This window comes from Sapajus apella, unplaced genomic scaffold (genome assembly GCF_009761245.1).
Source record: "Sapajus apella isolate SASKATOON/1434 unplaced genomic scaffold, GSC_monkey_1.0 scaffold114, whole genome shotgun sequence".
In the NCBI taxonomy this organism is placed as follows: Eukaryota; Metazoa; Chordata; class Mammalia; order Primates; family Cebidae; genus Sapajus; species Sapajus apella.
In genome coordinates, this window is record NW_022437054.1 from 5,549,063 (window position 1) to 5,568,571 (window position 19,509).

At 35.2% G+C, this 19,509-nt stretch overlaps 1 protein-coding gene and 1 pseudogene across 5 annotated transcripts in view; one reads left to right on the forward strand and one right to left on the reverse strand.

The window, feature by feature from the left end:
• Positions 1–1,134: 1,134 nt before the first annotated feature.
• ZMYM2 (zinc finger MYM-type containing 2) overlaps positions 1,135–19,509 on the reverse strand; it is a 123,041-nt gene continuing 104,666 nt past the window's right edge. For 3 of the 5 annotated variants that reach the window (XM_032260144.1, XM_032260146.1, XM_032260145.1), the window contains 5 exons: positions 19,163–19,314; positions 5,613–5,727; positions 4,725–4,976; positions 4,003–4,123; positions 1,135–2,012 (listed from right to left, as the gene is read on the reverse strand). In XM_032260144.1, coding sequence (XP_032116035.1) covers positions 1,820–2,012; positions 4,003–4,123; positions 4,725–4,976; positions 5,613–5,727; positions 19,163–19,314 — 833 coding nt within the window. In that variant the 3' untranslated portion in view covers positions 1,135–1,819. The remainder of the gene's footprint in view (positions 2,013–4,002; positions 4,124–4,724; positions 4,977–5,612; positions 5,728–19,162; positions 19,315–19,509) is intronic. The other 2 variants (XM_032260147.1, XM_032260143.1) reach the window with 1 other exon arrangement.
• On the forward strand, positions 14,256–16,416 carry LOC116537854 (annotated as a pseudogene).

Consider the following 19,509-nt stretch of genomic DNA (forward strand, 5'->3'; position numbering starts at 1 on the left):
AATTTTTGTATTATATATTTTAAATATGTTACCCACTTGTCTTCATTAAATAGACAATCAGCAATCTATTTTAGTCATGTAATATCAGATTTGCTACTATCAGTCTGATTATCACTCAGTAATATAAAATCAAGGGACAGAAAAGTCATTCAAACTTATAAAACAAGTTAGAACATTATAAAGTAATTTTAAGCCAAAAACATTCAGATAATTATTGCTTAAATATACAACAATCACACCTGTGAAATTTTCCAAATCAGAATTGAGAAAATTTCTTCCGTGTGCTGTAACATTTATCCATATGGGAGAGAGGAATATCTGAAGGAAGCAATTGCCTAACGACTATGGAAAATAGCTTAATTTCCCCCTGAACAATTTCTAAAAACTAATGCTACAATGGTCATTCAGGAATCAGAAGAAAACATGATTACACACATGCTAGAAAATGATTTCAACATAATTTGCAACTAGTACTTTGTTCAGTCTTTAGAAAGTAGATTTTAAGTTTCCTTACTCTAAAAGAAAAGGTCTGGATGGATAAATTGCTATGCAGAAGCACAAAGTTTTTTTTTTTGTTTGTTTGTTTTTTTGATGCAATCTTCTATAAGAAGTAATTTAAAAAGCCAAACAATTTAACATATTTAATGGGATTTCCTCTGAGATTGACTTTCTCTATTAGTTTCTTTGTTCCTCAATCATCTGCAATATCAGACTTACTACACTGGTAATCTTCGTAATAAAATGTGATCCTATCTTATTTAATGTCGCTTGACTTTCTGTAACTATTTCAAGAGTGGAATTTCTAAAAATAATTTTATCCAATGTCAGCAGGCACAGGAATTCTGATAAAATTGGTTAAGTTTTAGAGTACTACACAGGTAATATTGCAGCGTGATCTGTATATGAGAGAAAATAAGAAATAAAAAACCTCTGTAAATGAAGAGGATTTCAGATATTTATGGCTGGCATAAAATAAAACAATTTTATACTTTCATCAGACATTTTTACAAAGAAAATGTCTTGATAATCTTGTTCTCAACTTATAATCATTTATATATATATATATACATATACACATACATATATATATATATATATATTATTGATTGGGTGATGCAGAAAGCCACAAATGAGAAAAGGACACTAAGGTTTTAATAAGGGGAACAAAAAATTGTTTTCACCAGTATAGATTCACATTACAGTACACCAATATTGACAGCATTCTCTTGTCTATTTTTGGTACAGAAGATGGTATCTCTCTACATAACCTTACTGTAAGGCTTCAGTAACTAAAATGTAAAACAAAACAAACAAAAAATCCCCCCAAAACAAAACAAAAACCCCAGCCTATTAGTTTACAGTTTATTTTAAAAACTCCGAAAGATACTGCAAGTTCTAAACTTTTAGTAGTGCTACCCATACACAACCATCTGGTTAAGAACCCAGTAAAAGAGCCCCCTTCCAAGGAAGCTTTCCAACAGTAGAGTTGTGCAATATGGATGTTTCTTACTACAAGAAAAAAATTATACATGGCACATTCTCATTCATATTCTGTAATGTAAAAAGTTACAAACATACCTAATCAAATAAATAATAATAAAAAAAGAATTTGAATGTATTTGTTAAGTATCCTAAAACCACTACATAGAATAATGGCAACTTTCACTCACAGATTATTTACATGGTAATACCCAGTGTGGGTACACTGCTACAAAACTCAAAACAGAAGGAGTAAACTTGAAATGTTTTCCATAATAAAGATCTAGCAGCATGACTATCTAATGCTGTTTTATCCCGATTGCTTCCAAAACGTTCCTTTTTAGTCTGTGTCTTCATCCAGTTCATAATTGTCTTTATCATAAATATCTTTTACTAGAAGAACCCGTACAAGCATATTTTCCAAGGTGTTTCGGTCCAGTGAAGTAGATGTGTACCAGACAGGGCTATCTGCAGAACTAGAGCATTCTGGTTGCAAATAAAAAACATCCATTCTCTGATTAAGATTCTGTGGACTTTGGAGGGGGAGGATGGAGAGAGAAAAAGTCAATTTCACAAAATACATACAAAATTTCACACATTTTTTTCTTCTTTCAAGAATAATTCAGACCCCATTAATCACATTATATAATCAGACCCTATGCCTCAATGTCTCCACTACTTTCATTAAAGTATTCTCAAAGTTATTTTCTGTGATAGAGATTTCCAACTACAATTTTAACTCTATTTCACGGAAACCAAGACACTATCAATAGACATACCACTCATTATTTTAATGTTACCATTAAGCAAGTGAAACACTGTCAATTATGATTTCAAGATGCAATGATTTAAACTGTGCATTCCAGTTTCAGAAATAGTAAAATGTGAAAATGTCTTAGAATTGAGGAAATATGGCAGCATATAAAATTTAAAAATTCTTACAGCATTACATAATTAATAGAAACTTAATTTTTAAAATACCAACAAGGTAACAGTGAGACAGGAACTTCCACGTAGTAAATAGTTACTATCAACCAAAGACCCTGACACTGTTGCAGCCAAATAGGACAACCATGGTGAGAAATACAGGTTACGCATCCCTAATTCAAAAATCCAAAATCTGAAACTCTTTGAGTGCCAAAATGATACTAAAAGCAGAAAGTTCCACACCTGACCTCATGTGAGGAGTTTACAGCCAAAACACAGGCACACAGATTATTCAGCATCCCCAAGGGGAAAATAAAATCACCTTTAGGCTACATAAATAAAATTATCTTCAGGCTACATGTATAAGGTGTGTATGAAGCATAATGAATTTCATGTTTAGAGTTGGGTTCTATCCCCAAGACATTTCATAATATATATGCAAATATTCCAAATTCTGAAAAAATCTGAAATCTAAAAGCAATTTTGGATAAGAGGCATTCAACTTGTACTACTACCATCATAAGCATGACATTATTGTTTTTTACAAGTTCTTGAGGGCCATCCCAGGGACCTAACTGTAATTTATAAATTTGTTTAAATAGGGAAGTATATTTTGAATTCATGCTGACCTTTTGAATATTAGAGAGTACTTACTTAAAGCAACAGGCAAGCATAAAATAATCGATGGTCTCTAAACATTTTATTGGCTTAAACTTTTAAAAATGCCTGTTGGTCTGAGATTGGGGGAAAAAAATTCCAGAATATGATTCCATTTTTCATACCTGCTTGACTGTTTTCTCTTAAATGTAAATACTTCATTTACATTTCCACCTATCTATACTACCTTTGAACATACCTTTACAACAGGCACTGGCAAACTATAGCCACCCACCTGCCTATGTAAAGTTTTATTATAACATAGCCACATGCCATTAAACATATATAGCATACGGCTGCTTTCTAGTTACAAGAGAACCGACTAGTTACAGTAGAGATTTATAGCCCCAAAAGCCTAAAATATTTATCATCTGACTCTTTAAGAAAAAGTTTGTGTCCCCTGCTTTGCAGTCATTGGAATTGCTGTAATTTAAAAGAAAATGACAGGCACAGTAGCTCATGACTATAATTCCAGCACTTTGGGAGGCTGAGGCACGAGTATCAGTTGAGGTCAGGAGTTCAAGACCAGCCTGGGCAACACAGCGAGACTGTCTCTACAAAAAATACAAAAATTAGCCAGCTATGAAGGCACATGCCTGTAGTCCCAGCAGTTTGAGGTTGCAGTGAGCTGTGATCATGAGCCACTGCACTCTAGTCTGGGTGAGACAGCAAGACCCCAACACAAAAAAAAAAAAAAAAAAAAAATGACAGCAGTAGTAATTTCATTAGTAGAGGGTGATTTCTTAACATATGCTTAAACTCTAAGTATGATGTACAAGCTGGGTATTTCAAACTAAAAGACTATAACTGAATGAACTTGGGTATAATTGAGAGAGAAGAAGTCTCAGAAAAAATCCATTTAAAACACCTATTGGTAATGTTAAATTTCAATCAGCCAAATTCTACCATTTTTAAAAGTTAAGTATCATTAACACTCACCTTTTAGACAAGTAGCATTCAAACATTTTCACAGGACATCTGGAAGGATTGGCTGTGTTTTCAATTTGTTCAAATACTGGTTCATCATCTTCATGTTTTCTTTTTCCAGTAGTAATTTTATCTTAAAAAATAAAAATGAAACAAACTTCCTAAACTAATCTTAAAGAAAGACATAAAGATCACTCTTGGTATCTGTTATATACCAAAAATAGGACTAGGTGCTCCTTGGAGTTCTAAGTTAAGGCTCTTCTGGTAACAATTTTTCAAACAAAAGGAACTGAGACATCTTAAGAAGACATAGGATGTCTTATAAAAATGACACCTGTTAGATTCTTAACAGGTGGCCCAGGTAGTCTTTAATAATGCAAGGTTTGGATATCCCTACTATAGACATCTCAAAATGGAAATCCAGGCCGGGTGCGGTGGCTCACCCCTATAATCCCAGCACTTTGGGAGGCCGAGGCGGGCACATCACCTGAGGTCGGGAGTGTAGGACCATCCTAACCAACATGAAGAAACCCTGTTTCTACTAAAAATACAATGTCAACCAGGCATGGTGGCACATGCCTGTAATCCCAGCTACTCGGGAGGCTGAGGCAGGAGAATCGCTTGAACCCAGGAGGTGGAGCGGCGGGCCAAGATTGCACCATTGCACTCCAGCCTGGGCAACAAGAGAGAAACTCCGTCTCAAAAAATAAAAAGGAAGATATCTGTTACACTACCTTCATTATCTGTTCCACATAAGGAAGACACTTGGTATCGAAGACATGCTTTGTTTTCCATCGTTAAAGGATTTTTTTTCCAGTGCCTAAACACAGTGCCAAAGGAAAGTCTTAAGTGTTGTTCCACTGTTTTCAGGCCAAAATACTTAGTGTTAAAGTAGAACAGTGTATTCAGAAGAGCTACTGGAGAGTGTGATCCTAGTTGTTTTATCCTCCAGAGATAGTCTTCTTCAACTCGAGAGAATATTGACCCTTAAATAGAGAGAACTATTTTTAAAAAATTATAATAAATAAGTTTTCATTTAACCATCTAGAAGTAGATACAGTTAATTTAAGGACAAATCTATACCAATTCACCATTAATTTAGATCAACTAATTTTAAAAATACTTATGCAGTTAATAATAGAGAGGCTACTATGGAATTATTATCTATGGAATAAGGGACTGGATGTTTGCATCTGTTCTTCAGTAGGACAAGCAAACAGCGGTCAGAAAAAATGTAAATCCTTTTAAAATTAAAATCGGGGAATTTAAATTCCTGAAAAAAATTGGTGACTCCATATACATACACATTTTCTTCATATATTGAAAACAGTGGTTTAAGAGAAATTTACATCAGAAATGCCACTAGAAGGCTTAAGACATGAACATCCAGTCTCATACTCCAGAGGAAGTAGACCACATTTCTTACAAAGTTCTTCATAAACGGTAGTTATTGACCACATTCATTTCTAATTCAACAAGAGGTGAACAGCAGGTAAGCTCATGAATAAGTGTTCAGAAATTGTTATCTAATTTAAATGACTTCTTGATATTTTCAAACATACTCTGTAAAAATAACAATCCCAATATCAAGAGAGCAACACCTTTATTTAAAACAGCATTACCATCTGGAAGTATGCTTGGTTGCCAGCTTCGTAGAATTTTATTCAATTCTTGCTCAAAAGTTTGGTATCCAGGATCAATAAATATGTTGTCTTTTCGATTACTTCCACACAAGTACTACAAAAAAAAAAAAAAAGCCCCACAAACTTTCTTGAAAGAAAATCAGCTAATTATGGTGAACATATTATACTCTTTCTTAAGAAAAAAATAAAGTTTCATGTCTTTGAAATACAAGCATACTACTAAAACATGAGTGACTGATTTTATGAATGTACCTAGAAATTATAAAAAATCATAAATTGTCAACAGATCTTTTGCTTGAAGCACTCAAAACTGAAATACCCCAGAATTGATAATATAAAAACTGGATGATAATCTTCAGTCTGTCAGACAAAAAACAAAACAAAACAATATCTGATTCCAGTGTTTATTATATAGTACATAAAGAAGAATTTAAATTTTAAAACAAGAGTGATTTTTTTTTTTTCAGTGTTTTTCTTATAAAGTAAGTAATCAAGGTAGTAACTAAAGAAAAGTACTGAGTGGTAAGGATGGGGTGAAATGTTATCTGTAGCTATTGAAAGCTCTCTTCTAGCACTCTGACTTTGTCAGGCTAATGCTTTTTTCTTATTGTCTCTATATTTCTAATTCTCCACCTGTACAACAGTGCAAATTTATGAATCTTGTAACTCACTGTCACAAACCTAGAAAAATCTTAACAGTGAGGGTGGTTACAAAATCATTTAAAGTAGTAATGTTTATTAGTGAAATTTAAAAAGAAAACATAAAATTATATGATAATAGTATGAAGGATAGAAGGCAAGAATTGGGAGCACACTGTTCTACGGCTCTTAAACTACATGCAAAGTAGGATAGTATTATTTGAAGGTAAACATGTAATTAAAGATGCAGATTGTACACCTAAGGCAACAAGTAAAAAAACTTAAGAGGTACAAATAATAAGCCAATAGTGGAAATAAAGTGGAATCATAAAACAGAAAAAGATGCAAAAACAAAGAATAGATGGAATACAAAACAACCTGAAGGACAATAGATTTTAATCCAATGACAGCAGTGGGTCTAAGCCAAGGTTAGCAAACTAGAGTCCCGGAGCCTTATCTGGTCCATGCCTATTTTTATAAAATTTTCTTGGAATACCAACATACTGGTTCATTTGCATACTGTCTACAGCAGCTTTCATGTTATAATGGCATAGTTGAATGGTTGCATGACACAGACAAGCATGACCTATAACCATGTACCATTTGGTCCTTTATTTTAAAAGCCTGTTGGTTCCCGCTCTAAACAGCAATTAAAAGACAGATACTGGGCTGGAAGAAGTCGCTCACGCCTGTAATCTCAGCACTTTGGAAGGCCAAAGCGGGCGGATCACTTGAGCTCAGGAGTCAAGACAAGCCCGGGCAAGATGTTGAGACCCGTCTCCTAAAAAAAAAAAAAAAGTACAGGGCCGGGCACGGTGCCTCACGCCTGTAATCCCAGCACTTTGGGAGGCCGAGGCAGGCAGATCACGAGGTCAAGAGATCAAGACCATTCTGGCCAACATGGTGAAACCCCGTCTCTACTAAAAAATACAAAAATTAGCTGGCCGTGGTGGCACGCGCCTGTAGTCCCAGCTACTCAAGAGGCTGAGGCAGGATAACTGCTTGAACCCAGGAGGCGGAGGTTGCAGTGAGCTGAGATCGCGCCACTGCACTCCAGTCTGGCGCCCGGCAACGGAGCGAGATTGTCTCAAAAAAAAAAATAAAAAGTACAAAAATTAGCCAGGCATGGTGGCGTCTGCCTGTAGTCCCAGCTACTTGAGGGGCTGGCGCAGGAGAATAGCTTGAGCCTGGGAGGTCAAGGCTGCAGTGAGCCGCAAGATCACACCGCTGTACTCCAGCCTGGGACAGAGTGAGACCCAGTCAAAAAAAAAAAAAAAAAAAGACAGATATTGTCAGATTCAATTTTTCTAAGGCAATGTTCAATAATATGCTATCTACAAAAACCCTATTTTAAATAAAAGAACAGGTAAGTGAAAAGTAAAAGAAAAAATGTACACCAGGTATACACTAATCAAAATGTAAGAATGCCATCATCTGAGTTGATCCGATGTTATTCAAACTAGTCAAAGGAATATGTTATCAGCAAAATTCTAAAACAGTAGAACAAAAACTAATTAATGTCTTTCCAATACAATGATAGACCAACTGATAAAAGCCTGGAAAATCAATAAAGTGACAATGCTAGATTTCTCCCCTGCTTTTGGGTTAGTCAAAGGGTAGATGCTCTAACAATACCATTTCCTAAACTATCTGCAGATCCTCATCGTTATGAATGAGAATAGCACTGATTGCTTAAAATACAACATCATGATTCCATCTATTCAACAAGACTATAAACTTCTGTATTGTTCCTGGATTTCTAAAACTACAAACTTAGTTGAGTATTACATAAAATAATCACTAAAACCCCCAAGTTTAGAATAGCAATTTATGTTTTTTGTTTTTATCATAAAGCAACATGCATAATAAAAAATGTGGGAAGGCTGGGCGCGGTGATTCATGCCCATAATCCCAGCACTTGGGAGGCTGAGGCAGGCGGATCACGAGGTCAGGAGTTCAAGACCAGCCTGGCCATGATGGTAAAACCCCGTCTCTATTAAAATACAAAAATTAGTTGGGTGTGGCAGCAAGTACCTGTAATCCCAGCTACTTGGGAGGCTGAGGCAGAGAACTGCTTGAACTTGGGAGGCAGAGTTTGCAGTGAGCCGAGATAGCGCCACTGCATTCCAGCCTGGGTGAAGAAGCAAGACTCTGTCTCGAAAAAAAACAAAAACAAAAAAAAGCAGAGGGAAAGGATTCTGAAATAATTATTTTCATCTGTAAATCCAGCACAAAGAGAAAATTTCTGTGTAACGTTCAGACCCTTAGCAATAATAATAAACCAAAAACTACTAAGTTCCCAACCCAGCTCTACTAAATGCAGTTCCTAAATGAAGTGCCAATACTTAATCCTTCTGAAAAGGTTTCTCTAGGCAATCCATGATAAATGATCTGCTACTCTTGTTACAGAATGAATTACACAATGTTTTATTACTCATTGTGGTAGTATGGGAAGCAATGCCATATTATTGTTGCTGTTATTTTCCATCATAAGCAGTCACAACTTACAAACATCTATTATATACATACATGGTTGCCTTATCATCAAAGCCCTTGCAACCAATGAGAATCTACAGAGGAAACGAATGCATGGTTTCAGAACAGAGGCAAAGAAAACCTGTGAAGAAGAGCAGCAACTTATAGTAACTAACCCTACAGAAAACTCCCTGATAGAACAAGTCTGCCTTAAGAGTAGCTTTCTTAATAAAAAATAAAAAATCTTCACAGAAAGTCTTCAATTATAAAATTATTTGAATTAATAAGCATACATTTAAAAAAATTTAAATTCCTTTCATAAGAGTTACAGGTCTCTCATTTTACTTAAATTTCTTTGGGACTATACGTGAAAAATGTAGCGCTTCCTAGATAATTCTGGAACATCTTATAAAGAGCAGTATCAAATGATAAAAATAGAACATGTTACACAATTAACTTTAAATATTCTAGTAGTGACATTTTATTTTTATTTTATTTATTTATTTTTTGAGACAGAGTCTTACTCCATCACCCAGGCTGGAGTACAGTGGCGTGATCTTGGCTCATGCTGCCTCTGGCTCCCAGGTTCCAGCGATCCTCCTGCCTCAGCCTCCAGGGTAGCTGAGGTTACAGGCGTGTGTCATAAGCCCAGCTAATTTTTCTATTTTTAGTAGAGATAATTCTACTGTCTCTACTAAAAATACAAAAAAGTTCAACATGGGTTTCACCGTGTTGGTTAGGCTGGTCTTGAACTCCTGATCTCAGGTGATCCGCCCGCCTTGGCCTCCCAAAATGCCAGGATTACAGGCATGAGTCACTGCACCCGGCCCGCATTTTAAAAATGAAAAAGAAACAAGTATAATATTTTACTTAACCCAATATATCCAAAACATGTAATTCCAACATATAATGTAAAAATATTTAATATTTTAAAAATACAAATTCTTTAAAATCTTGTATATATTTCACACTCAGAATACGTCTCATTTCAGATTAGCCATATTTCAAAAGCCCTGTTTCTTATGGATTAAAAACACTTTGTAGGGCAAGGCAGCACATTGATAGATATCCACTTACCTAAACACAAATTACAGTTCTGGTACTTGAGAAGCAGAATGAAAATCTCATAAAACATAGCTAATAGAGAGTTGAAAAGCGTGTATTTTAGATATGTTTAGACTATTGGCATGTTTGTTCAGACAAGTACAGTCACTAATATGACAAACAATAATATTGTCAAATGTTTTGGAGAGCTAGCTAAAGCAAGAAACGTGTAAACAATATACATGACAATTTATAAAATTAAATAAATATTGGGAATATGACATTCATAATTTGAGGGCTATCAGATTTTATATTTAAGTCTCTCCAATCAATTATTAAATGTCATTTGACTAAAGCTTAATAATAATATAAAATAACCCTTCAATTAATTTAAGCTACAAATCAGCCGTTCTGCATAATAATTTGTGTTTCAATGAAAATATTTCAGCTTTCAGATGCCTATGCCCAAGGAAAAAAAAATTTCAAGTGTCATCTTTAAAAATACTTAAAACCTTTTCATGTTTCTCCCTGGATAAAGACGAAATCTAAACATTTTATCAAGGAATAGAGGCCTTTGTGATATGACTGTTACTTACCACAGCCCCCACCCTCATCACCTCAAAGCTCTCTCCACTTCACATTCTACATTCCAGCCAGGCTAAGTAGCTCCTGGTAAACTGTGTCCTTATACTGCCACTGTCCTTCTCTCATGCTTTTGCTGAATAAATTTCTACAAGTCCTTCAAAATTCAACTTAAAATTTAAAACTCAATGTCTTCTACATTCCTATACTTTTTTATAGTATATAGATAGAATTAATTAGTTCCAATTCAGTGTTACTTACACACAATGAATATAACATTATTTAAATATTATTTGTCTGTATATTTCAAATCTTTGAGTGGAACACTCTGTAATGGCTTTTAATTCAAACTGCTCACCAGATTCAAAATTTATGAGCTGTGTAACTTGGGCAATTTCCTCATCAAAAAATGCTGATAATTACAGTAAAGTTGTTGAGAGGACTGAATGACAGATCAAGCATGTAGCATAGTACATGGAAAGCAGTAAACAGTCAGTAAATTTAAGCTGTCAACATGCTTATCTCAATCTCCAAAGCCTACTCCAGTGTCCAGCAGCCAGTATACAATAGCCCTTTGACTAATGTTTGCTGAATTAACCAATAAAAGAAGGATTCAAATACCCTAAATCAACCTCATCAATCCTATTAAAAAATAAAGAGGCTGGGCATGGTGTCTCATGCCTCAACAGTTTGGAAGGCCGAGGCAGGTGGATCACGAGGTCAAGAAATCGAGACTATCCTGGCCAACATGGTGAAACCCCGTCTCTACTAAAAATATAAAATTTAACTGGGCATGGTGGCGCGTGCCTGTAGTCCCAGCTACTGGGGAGGCAGAGGCTGCAGTGAGCTAAGATCACGCCACTGCATTTCAGCCTGGCAACAGAGCAAGACTCTGTCTCAAAAAAAAAGAGAAAAGAAAATTCTTAAAGCCCTCTGAATAAAGAAAGCTTAAATAAATTTAGAAATCCTCTATGTATTTTAATAGAATTTAATTATTTGAAAACTATCTATTTACACAGAAATTAACAAGTCACATTGTGAGTTTACTATCTTTTTAAATTTAGTAAGTTTTTTCTTCTTGAAAAATACATCCCTCCACATAAAAGACTTAACACAAACTAAAAAATATAAACAACCTATTAGACAATGGGGAAACTCAGAGAAAAGTAAATGATCAATAAACACAAAAAGATCCTCAAACTTTCAGGGAAAGAAATGTGTTGATAGCTTTAAAAATAAAAAATACACTTTTCTTAAGATCCATTAATACCCTTTCAGGAATCGTATCTCAGAAATAAAAGCATCAGTTCTTTAGGATAATTGTATTTGTGTGAGGCAGGAGGGAAGCAGAGGAGGAAGGAAAGTATACACTGTCTTAACAGCAAAATTTTATAAAACAGAGAATGCTCATCATTGTGGAATTACTAAATTAACTGTGGTACAGCACACAATGATATATAAGCAGGCCGCAGAAGTGTATAATACGGTCTAGTGCTCCTAGTTGATAAAACTACTATCTCTTTCATCAGGTTCATAAAAAACAGAAAAATATACACATCTAGCTAACAATGTAACAATGATAAGGGGGGAGAGATTAAAGAAAAAAAGGCGGCCAGGCATGGTGGCTATTGTCTATAATCCTCGTACTTTGGGAGGCTGAGGTGGGTGGATCACCTGAGGTCAGGGGTATGAGACCAGCCGGGTCAACATGGCAAAACCCCATCTCTACTAAAAATACAAACAAAACAAAACAAAACAAAAAACAAAAAACCTAGCCAGGTGTGGTGGCTCATTCCTGTAATCCCAGCTACTTGTGAGGGTGAGGCAGGAGAATTGCTTGAACCCAGGAGGCAGAGGCTGCAGTAAGCTGAGATGGTACCACTGCACTCCAGCCTGGGTGACAAAGTGAGACTCCATCTCAATAAAAAAGTATCTACAGTTCTATTTATAATAAATTTAGTATGACAGATATGTGATCACATACGTAAAATAGTATATGAAAGAATGATCATGAAATGTTAATGCTGGTTATCATAGGATTTCTTATCATTTTCCTTCTTCCTCAAACATTTCCATATTATGTGAACATTTAACAGTAACCACCATTCCTTATACAAAATCAGTGGAGGAAAGTCAGTTACTTTGAGGAAGAGTAAAAAAAAAAAAAAGACTATTTACTTCAGCAGACATTTGTAAGACCTAGTCCTTACGACGAAAGATACTGTTTCTTCTATAGACATATGGAAGAAAATCATACTTACTGTCAACTGTATTATCTTTATTGTCAGATGTGAGCAAAACTAATGAATGCAACAGAAACACATGCACACTCTTCCAAAAACAGCTTCTATTTCTCTACACATCTTGAACTAACATTAAACAGCACTGATTTCTGGAAAGTTTACTTTAGTTATCTTATCTTTACACTGAGTTTCAGGATTACTTTTAAAGCTGCTTATAAATACCAGAGTTTTTGAAAAGAAGTCAAGTCTGTGAAAATGTATTTAATAACGAAAATATATATTCCACAATTTTTAAAAACTGTGGTAAACTGCAGAACAAAAAATTATCATCTTTACCATTTTTAAATGTGCAGTTCAGTAGTAAAACAACTTTTTAAGGAAACATTCATCAATACATAAGGAGCCTATTTTAAAAAGGAAGGAAGCCAGGCACAGAGGCTCAAGCCTGTTAATTCCAACACTCTGGGAGGCCAAGGCAGGTGGATTGCTTGAGCCCAGGAGAGTTCAAGACCAGACTGGGCAACATGGCGAAACCCCATCTCTTAAAAAAAAAAAAAAAAGTTAGCCAGGTGTGGTGGTACGTGCCCACATTCCCAGCCACTTAAAGGGCTGAGGCAGGAGGATCATTTGAGCCCAGGAGATTGAGGGTGTACTAAGCAGAGATCACACCACTGTACCCCAGCCTGGGAAACACAGTAAGACTCTCACTCACACTCACATACACGAAATTCTGAAATATGCTACACAACACAGATGAACCTTGAGTATATTAAGCTAAGTGAAATAAGCCAGATTCAAAAGGACAAATACTGTATGATTCCACTTATATGAGGTGCCTATGGTAGTCAAAATCATAGAGACAAAGGTAGAATAGTGGCTTTTCAGGGCTCAGTAGAGAAGAAAATGGAGAGTTATTATTTAGTGAGTACAGAGTTTCAGTTCTGCAAGATGAAAAGAGTTCTAGAGACAGATGGTGATGATGGTTCCACAACAATGTGAATGTACTTAATGCCAATGGACTGTGCCCTTAAAAATGGTTAAAACCATAAATTTTATGTTATGTGTATTTTACTACAGTAACAAAAACAGAAAAAAAAAACCTATTTAAGACATACTTTACAATCATTCATTATGCAATCCACTTGGCTCTCAAACCTCTAATAGTATTGGAGTTCTAAAATTTACATAATCTATTCAATAAAAAGCAATGCAGAGACTCAATTTCATGTGATATCGTTTTCCTTAAGGAAAATTAAAACACAACATATAAAAATTTGTTATGTTAAGTAAACAAGTTTTAGAGAAAACTTGACAGTTTTAAATAGTTTCCTGAAAAAGAAGAAGGTCTAAAATCAATTATCTAAGCTTCCACCTTTAAGAAGCTGGATTAAAAGAAAGCCAATTAAGATTAAGGAAATAATAAAGATCAGACTCAATACAAGAGAAAAATTAAAATGATACACCTTTAGCTATATGAGTGTCTAGGCAAACTATACAGCACTAGCTAGCTAGCTCCAGTGGGCCCAATCCCACAAGCCTGTGAGCTAAGAATTATTTTCTTTTATTTTATAAATGGTTACAATTTAAAGCAGTTATATATAAGTAGCTATATTACATTCTAAATGTTTAACTCTTGGTCTGCAAAGTGTAAATTATTTACTATCTTGCCCTTTACAAAAAAGTTGACTGATTCCTGAGCTGGACTGCTCAACAAACAAGAGAGTAGCTGGGATTATAGGAGCCCACCACCACGCCCAGCTAATTTTTGCATTTTTAGTAGATACGGGATTTTACCATGTTGGCCTGGTTGGTCTAGAACTCTTGACGAGTTCAGGTGATCCATCTGCCTTGGCCTCCTAAAGTGCTGGGATTACACCGTGCCTGACCCCAACTCCTTTTATGAAGCCACTATTACCCCCAAATCAAAGCCAGGTTTCCAGTTCCACCAGAAGAAATTTGAAAATGGTGTCTTTCTCTCTGAATCGGCTAGAAAAAATGGGTGGAAAACGTGAATTTCGTAACCAGAAGCAGGAGACACCAAAATGAATGGGAACTCCTTACTGCTCCTGATGGTTGGAAGGAACCAGCTCTTTCCAAAGAGGACAATCCCAGAGGACTCTTGAAGGAAAGCAATTATGCAACTTTGTTCCCAAAACAGAGAGGCTTGAAAGAGTGCTGGCCATTGATACAGAAAGCCTTGAATGAACATCAATATTAGCGGACTGTGCACCAGATCCAGGGCAGCATGACTATTTTCACTGAGGCAAAATAATTAGGTCTGGGAGCAGGGAACCTGAGGCCAATTAATGCCAACTTCCTAAAGCTGAACCAAAAGGGAAAACTCCATCTTCCCAAGCCTGTGTAACAAAGGATCAAAGGCTCTCCCTACAATCCCCACCCCTTCCGCCAGATCTCTGGTGGAGAGAGAGTGCCTTGGACTGGCCTCGAGCCAAGCACCTAAGGCACCAATGCACCTCAGCCTTTAATTAGTAACAGACCAAATCCTTCATACAGATAAGAGGTAACTGATAAGGATCTCAAAAGGACTACTTAAAATCCATAAGACTTTGTAACCCAGCTCTAGAGCCACTTGCTCAGGCCCACTCTCATCCTGTTCAGTGCTTTCTTGCTTTAATAAATTCCTGCTTTCACTGCTTTGTTCTTGTATTTCATTCCTTTATTGTGCATTTTGTCCAATCCTTTGTTCAAAATGCCAAGAACCTGTACAATTTACACTCAAGGCCTTCCTTCCAGTAACAGTACTACAAAGACGACTAGTACTAAAAAATACAAAAAATTGGCTGGACATGATGGTGGGCACCTGTAATCCCAGCTACTCAGAAGGCTGAGGCAGGAGAAACACTTGAACCCAGAGGTGGGAGGCTGAAGTAAGCAGAGATGGTACCATTGCACTCCAGCCTGGGCAACAGAGCGAGACTCCGTCTCAAATATATACATATATATATATATATATATATATATATATACACTTTTGATCCATATACCATCATTGGAACCAGAGCTCTAAAAGTGTTAGCAAGGAGTGTTTCATTTGAACATGCAGTACGAATTCTTCAGGATGATGTTGTATATAACATCATTAAAATAAAGAGATTTGTAAAAAGGCAACAGCTTATTGGTCCCAAAGGATCTACACATCGAGGAACTCTTAATGAACTTGTTCCATTATGGTTCAGGGAAACACAGTTTCAGCCAATGGACCTTTTAGTGGCTTAAAGAAGTTTGAAAAGTAGTCCTAGAATATTCATCCAATTTATAATATTAAAACCTTAATGATTAAAAGAGTTGGAAAAAGATTCTGAATTTCAATAACAAAGTTGGGAGAGATTTTTGCCACAATTCAAACAAAAACATGAATAAATGCAAGGAACCAAAAGAGAAAAATGTTTAGAGAGAATATACACCATTCCCACTTCCACAGCCAGAAAGTCAGATTGATAAACAAACTGGCTAGAGGTGAATACTTTTCGAAGGTAAATCAGAAACAGTAGCAGAAAATGGAAGCAAGAAAGGCTAAACAAGCAGAAGCCCTCAGTAAGAGACAAGCAAAGAAACAAAGCTTTATTCCACCTAAAGAAAAACCAGATGTGAAACCTAAGGAAGCTTCTACTGAAACTAAAATTCATGTGGCCACCCTCAAATAAAAAGTTAGGAAGGCAAAGAACAAGAAAGTGGGGGCTCTTACAGCTGAAGAAATTATGCCTGAAATGAAAGCAGACGAAAAGAAAAAGAAGAAAAAAAAAGTAACATACCAAAAACCTCTTGACTACATCTTATGAAGCTCCTTTTGTAAAGGATTTTGAGATACCAGGGAATTAATTGCCTTCTTTGTGAGAAATAATACTCTGATCACCTTTTTTCTGAGTTTTGTTGTTGTTCATAGAACAATGTTCTTTATAAATACAAATTGTTAAAAAAAAAAAAAAAAAACCTCAGAGTTACTTATTCTCATTAACATCTACAAAAATCATCAACAATATATTAGCACATCTAATCTGGCAATATATAAAAAAGATAGCATTATCAAGTGGAGTCTATCCAAGAATGTTAGGCTGGCTTAATGTCTGAAAATTAATAATCATACCATTATTAGTAAGAGGGAAAATCCATATCTTAACAGATGCAAAAAAGCAGTTGACAAAACTCAGTAAGCATTTATGATTATTTTTTTTTTAAACCTCTTGGCAACAAAATAAAAAGTTAAAAAATCCTCAGTCAACTAAGAATGGAAGAAAACTTCCTCAACTTTAGTAACAGGAAGCTACCAAAAAAACCCTAAAGGGTGCATCATACTTAACCGTTAAAGACAAAATACTTCCCTCTAACATCAGGAACTTGGCAAGAGTTTCTGCTATCACTAATTCCATTCAACACTGTACTAGGGGTTGGGTGGCAGGAGAGAAAAATGGGGGAAGGTCTCAAGCTATGTAATAAAGCATAGAAAAGAAAGATCAGAAAGACGTAAAACTGTCCTTATTCATAAGTGACATGATTGTGTATACAGAAAATTCTAAGATATATTTAAAAAATAACAAAAGACCACCTACCGGAATAGTGAACCTAAGAATATATAAAAATTAATTATATTTATATGTGCAAGTAATGCCCGAGGAAATAGCCAAAAGAGCAGAAAGCACTGTCTCTAGGGAGAGGAACTATAGAGACTAGAGATGGGTGGGACAGAGAACCCCTTATTTTGTTATTTTTATTGATTTTAAAAGTTTTATTATCTAAATAGTAAGCTTTTAAGCCTTGTTTCTAGCAGAAACTTCTTCTAAATGAAATTTCATACATAACCCCAAAACATAGCCCTTAAAAAGTAGAAATGAATTAAAACAAGAGGAGCCTAGAACTCAACCTCTCTCCTTCCTGCTGAGTTAATTTGCCACAACCCCAGTGCTGCTCTCTACAGCACTTTAAAAAACAGCTGATATAGATAACAGAATTATGTCTAAAATATAAATGTTCTCCTTAAAAAATTTCCACCATCATAAACAAACAAATACACACACGCAAAAGCCCAAAATGGGATCTAGAGGTTTACTGTGTAAAAAGTCATGACAATCATCCAACTCAATGAGTAACTGTGTACATGTGGACAGCATGGTACAAGTAACAAAAGTAAGACCTAGCTTCCATTTGCTCTTAAGAGGATTTATAGGTAGTAAATAATTTGTTCTGAAACTAGAGTAGGAAGATGATTTCACCTATACCTGGAACAGTATAAATGCTATTCCTACTCTATCCCTCCCTCCTAGGTATAATATAAGAAGAGGAGGGAAATACACACATGGGTCTTCAACCCTTCAGCCAGAACCACGGGAGTCACATGTTTCGGAATTCCTAATTGTCTGGATTTTACAGGGGAAACACATGGCATGTACATAATTATAATACATTAATATTCCTAGAGTGGTGTGGGTAAGCACTCTACTTATTTAGAAGCATTAACAATTCTGTAGTAAATTCAATGGTTAACATTCAATGGATGAATATTAACACTAAGAGTAATAAATAAAGACAACAGTAGCTTCACAATTCTTTAAGTCAGGTTTTACTATTTAGTGTGTTTTCATGAAAAAAAAAAAAAAAAACCTGGTATTCAGATGTTTGGGGAATGATGGACCTATATTATTATCTAAGCATGAGGCTCAAAGTACATGTAAACCTATAAAAGGAGAATAAGAAAAAGTGAACCTATTCACGTATCTTTCAGGTTGCTATTGCAAGGTATGTGATGGTCCTTTAATACACAGTGATTTACAGCCATGCACTATGTATTTGCAACACCACTTACAGAATCTTAAGCAAATTTCTATCCTAAAGAAAAAGTAAATAAAACACAAATTAAGATAATTCTAGTTTTCTTCAGTATTTATTTCATTATCTAACACCTGTTAGCATAATAAAATTAACTTTAAGGCCTACAAATAAAACTCTGAAGAGATTTCCCCTGTCATCTACCATATTTCAAAATAAGTAAGATGTGAAGCTGGAGATTCTTTCTGACTTCTGGGCACAAATCTGTGGAATCTGTTCGGAACTAGAGGTCATTGCTTAAAGTTGATCATCGTGTTTACTGTAGAAAACAAACTGAGACATGAAGATGAAGTTTATCTTTACCCTTAAAGAATGTTATCTTTTTATAAAATAGCCAAAGAATTAATGAGAAGTTATACTATTTAACGTGTATATATAAATGGTGGCAAATATACAACTTTGTTAGACGCGTTACAAAAGATGCCAAAGTTTTGAGTGGTCTGTCCATATCCTATTTTTCCCATAAATTCTTTTTGGTTTTGGTACAAAGTTTTGGAGAACTTCAAGTTTTTTAGAAACATATATACTGCATTACAGAAGAAACACAAAGTAACTAATCATTTATAATATCACGGTATTTCCAAAGAGACTAAATTTTTGTCTTTCTTGGTAAGCCAATAAAGGTTCCATAAAGCTGCAGGAACAAAAACTACCACAACTTTTCTTATTAATGTTATATCTGAAAGCAGCCATCAAGTTACTAACCTCCTGTATTCCAAGGCAAAGATAATAGATGCTGTCAGGTGCATAATTCTCTCCATTTGGCCTTCGGATCTCATTGACAAAATGAGCTAACCCATAGTTAAGCTCAGCTGTGGTGTGAGAGAGTAGATCCTCTTTTAACTTTACTGATTTAGCTAAAAACACAAAATAAAAATCAGTAATTGTTATTATTTACTGTCTTAAGAAACTTTCTGACATTATTCTTTATAAGAACTCTGAAGCAAAATAAAATGCATTCTTACAGGCATTTTAAGCTACCTACATTTATGGGTTTGGTTTTTTTTTTGTTTGTTTGTTTGTTTTTTTGAGACAGAGTCTCACTCTGTCGC